Below are 9,577 nucleotides of genomic sequence, written 5' to 3' on the forward strand. Positions count from 1 at the left end.
ACACTTCAGGTATCTACGCGAGTGAAAACTTCCATAATACAAGATCTGCTTTTGTAAAAATCTCCTGGCACATTTAAAAATCAATTAGATATTGAAGTATGAAAACAAGACAGTAACTCAGTTTTAGTGTGGGTCAACTGAGGATAGGAAAGCTGTTTCTAAACATCTGATGAAAAACAAGACAGGTTAGGAAATGAGCCAAACTTTTAAAGATGAAAAGGAGCATTTTAAATAAAGCTATTTAAATTGTTGTGCTTGGTAAAGTTAGTGCACTGGGCTTGGACATCAAAAGTTATAGTTTAAAAGAATCACTCTCTCCCAAATTTCTCAGCTTCTTAAACTTCATCTTCTTCACCAACAAAGACATTCTTGAGATCACAGAACTAAAACTCACAGCCAGCATGAAACTTGATCTAAGCCTGAAAATGTAGACAAGAGCCTCAGCTCTATTTACTGATATAAACAATTATTCTTTTAAATTAAACAAGAACAGACCAACTACAATTTCACTACAATCTTACTGCCTTAGACTTTAAAAGTTTTACTCATTTAGTAGTTTCATGTTTATACATTCCTTGCATTAATTTCAAATTTACTAATCCTACTTTCTTAACACTTTTCACCATATTGGTGGGATTCAGCAAAAGTAAAATATTGATCGAAATGGTAACAAAAGCTTTTCTTTGTTAATTTTACAGTTCCTTCTCTTCGATCAAAACTACTCACATTTTAAAGAATGGGCTTCCAATACAAATTTGGACTGCATGCCAGGAGATTTAAACCCTACAAATTCTAAGTGAAAAATTACTTGCTTAAATCTATTTGGCTTGCTTAGAGCAAATTTTACAAAGGTAAACAGAAATCCCATTTATTTTTCTACTTCAGATATGAACAAAACATGGACTGGAGTGTGAAGACTAGCGCTCCACTGAGCTGCCTCTTAGTAGTAGTTTTGTATTGTTTCTTACAGTGTTTACACTCGATCCTCTCTCCCCTAGCCCAGCTTTACAAACACACTGACAGACTTACCCTACAACCATATCTTTAGGTCCTGCATTAACTGTGCATACTCCGTCTTCACAAAATTTACCCACCAAGCTGTGGGCATGTAAGTGGACGTATTTCCCATTAGTAACTAACTGGACAATCACTTTTGCAGGCCCAACGTAATTGCAGATCTGTAAACAAATATGAAGAAAATGTGAGACTGCTTGTTTGGGCTTTTTTTAATGAGAAAGTAATGATTCCAGTTCGAAATATGCATGCATTTCCTCATGAAATACAAGTAACAAACTAACTGTACCAGATAACTGCAAAGAAAAGACAACACTTTTTTTGTAATTAAACTTGACATACAAATGGCAGGAATAGTGACCAAAAAAGTTAAGAAATAACATAAAGTTGAAGGAAAGCAACCTTCCGTTTCCCAAATCACAAATCTCAGTTTTACATTCTGGCCAATTACTCCACATAGCTCTCCTTAAGTTTCAGTTAATACACTGAATTCACAATAAACATCATTGAATGTTAAGAAGCATAAAGGAAATGCATGTACTTAACAAACCTCCCTATGTTATTTTGCCCTATTTGAAAACACTTAAAATATTATTTTTAAATCTTATGATAGACCTAAAACATTTTGGCCTCATTACGACGATTCTTCAGATAGACATTTTAAAGTGAATTAATTCTATATTCACAGGTATAGGAATATTATGCAGCCCAGTAAGTATTTCCTTAAGTGTACAAGAGGATATATGCTAAATTCCCACCAAAGATTTTGCAGGTCTTGAACTATGGTAAACTGGATGCCTTAGTATAGCCAGCTCTGGAAGACTACAAAGCTTCTTTTCCCTGTTACGGTTTCTAATAACCATATATTTTTTAAATAGCTTTTAAAATTGTGATGTCAAGTACTGCCTCAAAAACAAACCTGAATTTACTAAAAACACACTGTATTGCTAAGTTACTTGCTTTACATATATTCTTCAGAATTTTATTTTCTTTCCTCACAAGTAATACTCAAGTCAGTTATCCGTTAGGCACAACTTTCAAATTATGCTGAATTTAAAATTACCCCCCTTCTAAAAAAAAAAAAACAAAAAACATTACCTTCCCTTCCAATTCACTTAATTAACCCTTTTATCAATGTTGGGGTTTTTTCCCCTCCTCTAATTTTTCTTCTAATTTGCCTTGGGCCAAGTTCTTTGTATTACAGCAGCTTACAGATCTAATCACCCAAGGTATTAAAGGATCATGATAAACATTAAAGCAATGAATCAGTGATGAACTGAATACTTCAGGTTATATTGTTGATAAAATGCTGATAAACCAGGGATTGCCATGATTTCACCACATTACTAAGTCCTGCTAGCTTCCTTCACTTCAGTTAACCCCTCTCTTGAACTCATTCCATCACGGCTGAAACACTGTACGTACATACCATGCATGCCCTCCCCATCCTTGTATTCATTGCTAAAAGCAAAATAAAATCCCAACTATGAAAAGGCTGTTTCAGGAGGAACAGGTGTGCAAAGGTCCTCTCAGTACTCACTGCCTGCTAGTTAACTGTAAAACACTGTATTAAGGTGCATTTTACAAGCTGCAGTTTCTAAAATACAAAACATGGGGTATTCATGCTTCCCTCCTATTTCCAAACTGTAATCCCTCCCGGACTGAAACAATAGAGAGATGTAGAATAATCCCTGCCTCACCATTTCCATCATTTACCAGCAGTGAGAAAATGCAACTTTCACAAAGTCATCTGAAAATAAAAATGATTGCATTTGGTGCCACAGGTCACTACCACTACTACAATTAACTTCTCAAGGACGGGGGCCTTTTGGAAAACTATTTTCATTTCATTCTTCTCTAAACAAGCCTTTCCTCGCCTTAAAGTTCACAGCACATGTACAGCGTCACACTCATGAGTAACTTGCATGTTCTACTATCACATCAGAAAAGTTTGAGATAGTCCTTCAGCAGCTGCAGAAACCACAGTGAAACCGTAGGTAGGACTGCCGCACGTCAAGGACTTTCCAGCCTCTGAAAGGAGAACAGACAACTGCACGGGTAACCAGATTGCAATCTCCCCCTGTTACTCAGCTCAGGATGATCTTTGTAGTCTCTCTTGGGTGAAAAACAAAAGAATTCTTAAAACGTAATACCTTATGTAGGTCATAAGGCAAGAAAAGACTATTTTTGTCATCCAGTCTGATGTCCTATGCTGCCAAGGCTACAGAATGTCCCTCTACTGTTTCCTACCTATAGTTCTTATAGACAGACTTTCCTACTTGATTTTGAGCCATTCAGGTTATCTTGGTGCCCAGCAAAATAGCCTCAGTGTTTCAATATCTTTATGTACCATAAATTAAGGCTGAAATGATTTTTCATCATCTTTGAATCACTGATGCCACAATTGCAGAACTTAAAATTTATTCTGGCACTAAGATACACAAATAACTCTCACCTTTTACAAAAGAACTTAAAACTACTGTCAAAGGCATTAAAAGGTAGACAGTACACTGAATATCTATAGAAAACTAAGGATTATGGTGTTGACGCAAAAACATATTATACTCCAAATGAGAGAGAGATAGCATGTGGGTGCTGTACTGCTCAAAACCAGAGCTGTGAGCCGAAAAAACCAGCTGCTGAACTTCGTATTAAACACAAGGGAGAAAAAAGAAAATAAGGAGTTCCTGGGAAGAGCATAGCTGTAATACTTGATTACATCCTGTACTGAAGCAACATTCAATTGATCTAATCTGATAAAATTAAAATGCTGCAGGCTCACATTTATCTGCTGTTTCTGTTTGAGAGAGATTTGTCTCAGAGATTAAAAGGACTCTGTGAACTTGAAATCGAGTCAGTTTCAAAACAAGAGTTTAAAGTTTTCAGTTATTTTACATCCTCCTGCAATCCAGACCCAAGCCAACTTTTCATAGTTTCTGAAACCTTACACAAAACCTTTATAAGAACAATTTTCCTACTTCAAAAATGTTTTTTCCAGTTACTCTTACAAGCAAGAAGTGAAACCAATTGGTCAATGACAGAAAGCAAGTGATGGAAAAGTCCATGTCAAACCTACAAAGCCAGCAACTATTTCTCTTTCTAATCACTTTTGTTATAGCAGCCATAGCCCCAACCCTGCCTAACCTCCAGAATGTGACTAGTGCTGTCCTCAGTACACGTGCACAGAAAGTGTTCCACAGATGAGGCATTACTCCCTCTTTATAACCAGTATGTTTTCAGATAGCAGCATCATTTTCTTTTTCAGTTGCCAGTCTAAGACAATACATTTCGGATGTGGTACGAGTCATTTAGGCAACTGAATGCCTACTTAGAGGTCTAAGAATAAGCAATATAAAGTAATTTAAACCAAAGAAAGTTGAAGATCTGATCCTCTGAATGTGAGGTCACTCTTACACCAAAAATATGGAGTTAGGTGCTCTGCTTTAGGAACCCAACTAAAGGGACTCGGTGCCCCATACCCAGCCAAATTAACCGTAACAGTAAAAAGCACAAATCTCACTGAATTGAGCTTTGGCTGAAATTGGTTCAGTACAGGTTTTTAAGAGGGATAAAGATTTATAACAAAAAGCCTTCTCATTCTTGTCTCATGTTTATTCCCTAATCCAGCTGTTAAACAAATTTTTAACTTGCAATCAGTGATCTATCACTCTAGAACTTAATTCCTGTGGGGGGTGGGCAAGAAAATATGCTGCTCCTTTCTTCACCAAGAAGGCTAATCAACAAGGTAACCTGAGTATCATTTTCCATAAATTCCCCTCTTGAACTTGAAGTATGTGCTGAAAACTCCAATTTCAGTAAGAAGACTCATCTCCAAACTGAGGCGTAATTTAGGATAGCCCCAGGACATGACTGGATGGGCAGTTCTCCTGTTCAGGCGCCTGGGTTCAGGGCTGCCAAAATGGTATACAGCTTCAATTCACAAGCTGAACTGCACAGTATCCAAACTCTTTGCCAGAGAAATGGTGCTCTTTAGCTCAGGCACACCTCTGAGCAATCAGTTACTCAGTCTCTGGGCTGGAGCTGATTTACACCCAGCTCACAGAGAATAGGCAACTTGAGTTTGCAGCCACCCACATAGATTTGCCCCCGAGGAGATGGAAATTCAGGACATTTCCTTCACACCACTATTTTCAGCAAATTCTTTTCACACCCAAAACTGGATCAAGTCCTTCAGTGTAAAACATGAATGTGCCTACACTAATATCAGTATGCAACATCAGGACATGCATGGTAAACGTGCAAGAAGGCCAGTGGAAATCTTCTGCGCAAGTTTTTCTCACTGTTTTTCAAACACATAAACCCAAGCAAATTATGAATAAAAGATTTATATAGTTAAGTAAGCTAGTGATAATATTAGACAAATCAGTTTCATTCTTTCTTCTTATCCTATTGATTGTGTCTTCCCCTGGACAAAAAGCTAATGATGAATAAGCAGCTCAGAAGCTTTGATTTCAACTATAGTAGATAGCAATTTTTAGCAGACAAAAATGAAAAATTGTAGGTACCTTCCTACTGTTATCACGAAACTTGTCATGAAATGTAGATACTGAACATGCTATAATGAAGTTACATCTCTGCTCTCCATAACTACACACAAAGTTATATAAAAACTGCTGAAAAATCTAAGGTATCACAATCACAACCACTGTTAGCAAAGAGAGGGTTAAACAAAGGAACAGAATTCCATAAACCATAAAGATTAATTAATCCCATTTTTAATATTATAGAAAAATAATGCTGTTATCAAGACTCCATTTGTCATGCCTGTGCTGTCAGAAGAAGAGTTTTAGATCAGTTCTGGCTTGCTGGCCAATGCAGATTTGTCCTAAGTGCGAAGACTGGTGTTGCAGAACTGCTACAGTAAGTCCTGACCTATACCACCTCCTAATATACTGTACAGGAGGTGGTTAAATATGTAGCTAACTAACAAAACATCTTGCTTAGACATAGCAAAGTCTTCAGCTCTCCAGGCTTTTAAATAACAGACACGTATTGATATGTTCCAGCTCAGCTACAATTTGGGGACTAGATGCAGGGGAAAAAAAGAAAAAAAGATGAACAGTTCACATTATGCAAGAGGTCATACCAGATAAATATAAATGTGTTTTCTTTTGCCCTTCAATCCATCATCCTACAAAAAGGGAGTAGGGAGACTGCAATACTTTTTTGTGCAGTAAAGATGTCTATTTTCAGGACATCCTGTGGTAGACTCGTAAATCATATCACCTTTCTGCATGCAGTTGACCAAGCAGAAGAGAGATCCCAGAAACCTTTTTACAGTACAGCCAAAGCTCACGCTAGTGTCCTTTCATAGTGCTGTGATAAACTAATGGATATTTTATGACAAAGGCCTTGGCACAAGAGTAAAAAAAAAGGATTAAAAACCCAATGCAACAAGAAACAGCAATCTTCAACTGCGCTCATCTCAGTTAAGACAAGGCGAGCACCCTTTGACAAAACACAGAAGAGACTTACAGGAAAAGGTGTGAAACACTCCTGTCTTTACTGGCACCACTTGAATCAAGAACAGGCACTAACAAGCAATGGCCTTGAGGAATTTACTTGTTGTGTTCCCTTGCCAGCCTCTCCCAGCAGGTGTTGCCATGTGCAGATTTGTACTAGAAAAAACCCAGATGCACACAGTAGGACAAGAGGGAGGGAGGGGAAGGGACAACACACGTTGTGTGGAAGCTTTAGATGAAATTAAAATCTGATGATCAATGAAAACAGGTTTGATGGAAAGCCAAAGAACATTTTGCTTTCTAGTTAACTCACGGAGAAATTCCATTTCCTGTGTAACTCCTCATTGCATATCTCCCTGTCAAGCTATCAGGCGACTCATCACGCCTTTATAAAGTATTATTTGTATTACTACCAATACAGACCAGATTGGAATCCAACCCTCAACTGAGGTAAATTATTTTATACCTGAACACACAGGAGAAATTTCATTCATTAGTTCATCAATACTGTCACAATAGAAGAAGGAAAAGCAACTAGACCCTTCGCCTCGGCTAGCAATTTTTCATAGGAGTTTTGCAAGGCTATACAAAATCAGCTTTCCCAGCCTCTTCTCAGTTTGAAAGACTAACACCCTAGGCTATCTCAGCCAATGCTGACTATTTTCCATTGAGTCATGCTCATACTGATTCATTTAGGAGATGCAACTGTTCCAAACTCCAGCCTTTCTCAAGAACTGCAGAAGACCTACAGACATACTGCACTGAAAGCTGAGGAGCGGCACGCACCAAGACAGAGTGGGACTGTTTGCCACTCTTCCCTCCACTTCTCTCCCCATAAAGGAGAGAATAAGAGATAAAACCAGATTTAAAATACATTAAGAGATAACACCAGAATTAAAATACATTAACCCAGCCCCTCACGAGATAACCTCTAGTACAGCAGTTAAAGATGTAATGCAATACCAAGATTAAGACTTTCATTAAATTAAAAAAAATTCTGAAAAGACGCAGTGTATCTTTCCCCCACTTCTATGGAAAAAGAATTTGCCCCAAAAATCATCAGCAAAGACAGTTCTTCTCTAATCCTAGAATGATTAATCACCACTGTAACAATCTTCATACTGTGCTAGCACAGAATGTTTCTTTGATTAACATCTTTGAATTTTTTCCAGGGGAAAAAAGCCCCCCAAAATGTTCAGCAAACACTTGAACGTAATGCTGCTCCTACTAAAATGAAAAGTATTCAGTTGACTTTAAAGGAATATCAAGAACTGAGTATCCTAGAGATATTGAGTAAGGAATAACATGAACAGAAAGAGAAGGAAAACTTGGAAAATACCATCTTAGAGTGAAGTGGAAGAACTGACCAGACTTATGCTTTGCAGTATGCTAGAAGCGGAGTAATGGCGCAGCTCACGCCTTGCTCTATGCTAAAACTGCACCTTAAGGAAGAGCTCCATTAATCTGCATGAGAGCAGTGAGGTCTTAAGCGCAGGAAAGCTTACTGCTCAACTGCTCCAGACAAATACGGTGCCAAAACAACTCCACAAATGTGAAGACAACTTCCTTTAAAAAATCATTTTGAAAGCTGGCATTGAAATGCCATCAGTCTTGAGTAATTTCGTACAAGTTTAAGTTGATATGAAGTAAGGTCCTGTACAAGTACACATGACACTAATATTCAGTCTGCACAATTAATGACTTACGTACGTACTTTAACCTGAGGGTATGATTTTTTGTTCTTTTCACTAGAAGCACCAGGAAGTCCACCATGTGAAGGCCCTTCACATACGTATCGAAAACGAAACCCCCTCTGTGGAAATAAAGAAAAAGAAACTTGAAAGCTGTTTAGAAACAAAACTAAAAAAAACCAACAACAACAACAAAAGCAGCACACGCACACACACCAGACTTGCCCAAATCGCCCACAAAAAGAAAAGTTAAAAATGTTCATCCCTGAAATGCTGTCTGAGTGCTGGCTAACAAAACACCACTGAACCCTGGAGAAACTGTTCTATTCTCATTCTTAGACATAGCAGCAACCCAATTTTCTTCTTTTCGAAAGGGAAAATACTTTGAAGCAGAGATCTATTCATACTCTCAAAACAAGATAAAGATTAAAGAATGTAAGAGCAGATGACAATAATCCAGGAAGTTCAAATAATCACAAAGAAAAGAATAGGGATAAACCAGAAATGCTTCTTCCTTCTCAGAAGAGCATGTGAAAGCTGTGTCTCCAAATGGAGTTCAGAAACAGCACAAAAGCTTCAGGGGACTTTGAACAGCTGAGTTTTCATCTCAGCTACATAACAGATGTCTGAATACACTTTAGGGATCTGCAGGATATTAGCAAGCACTATAGAGCACAACTGCCCATTTATTCCCTTTTTACGTATAGGAAATAATATCTCCTTTACAGAGTAACCTACAAGGCACAGAAGATGCAACTCTTAAGGAAATGCATTTGCTAAGCATAACTAACTATATTATTTCATGCGGCCCCCAGCTCTGATTACTTTCAGATCTACCCCCTAGTCCTGCAATTTCTGGCCAAAACTCCACCTTATGCAGGGCTCCCAGTCTGTCCAAACAGTAACAATTAGTGTTCTATCCTTCGTCAAGAATCATTCGGCTTCTTTCTAATAGTAGGCAACTCTGAATTCAAAGTCTGTATTAGCTGACCATGAACAACTGGTTCAAAAATTACTTTAACCATTAGCTTCAATACCTATCTCACTAAAGCCTTTGCCAGTTAAAGAACTTGTTTCCCAAGCAAATGTAAAGATCTGACTTTTATTCAGACACTGACCAGACAACGTAATTCATCCTTACGCATGTATTTGCCTTACCACAGTGAACCGAGTGACTGAGCACGTCGCAAGTGCTATGACGAGTTTGAACTCAAGTTGCCCAAAAGGCAAAGCAATCTCTACAGTTACAACACTTGAGACAACCCAGTCTCTCTTCACATCTATTACTTGTGAACCAACAGACCCAGCAGTCATTTGTGTGGCCTCCCTCAGACTATCGTCCTTGCTATCCTACCTATGCTTTCACACATACAGCGTTACTCCTTCCTG

The 9,577-nt window shown here is 38.0% G+C and overlaps 1 protein-coding gene across 1 annotated transcript in view; it reads right to left on the minus strand.

The window, feature by feature from the left end:
* Positions 1–9,577, minus strand: part of NFKB1 (nuclear factor of kappa light polypeptide gene enhancer in B-cells 1) — a 46,080-nt gene that overhangs the window by 25,911 nt on the left and 10,592 nt on the right. Inside the window, exons 4-5 of the mRNA XM_010133663.1 lie at positions 8,212–8,310; positions 1,030–1,178 (exon numbers count right to left, since the gene is read on the minus strand). Of these exons, the coding sequence (XP_010131965.1) occupies positions 1,030–1,178; positions 8,212–8,310 (248 nt within the window). The remainder of the gene's footprint in view (positions 1–1,029; positions 1,179–8,211; positions 8,311–9,577) is intronic.

Source organism: Buceros rhinoceros, unplaced genomic scaffold (genome assembly GCF_000710305.1).
Source record: "Buceros rhinoceros silvestris isolate BGI_N320 unplaced genomic scaffold, ASM71030v1 scaffold5483, whole genome shotgun sequence".
Taxonomy (NCBI): domain Eukaryota; kingdom Metazoa; phylum Chordata; class Aves; order Bucerotiformes; family Bucerotidae; genus Buceros; species Buceros rhinoceros.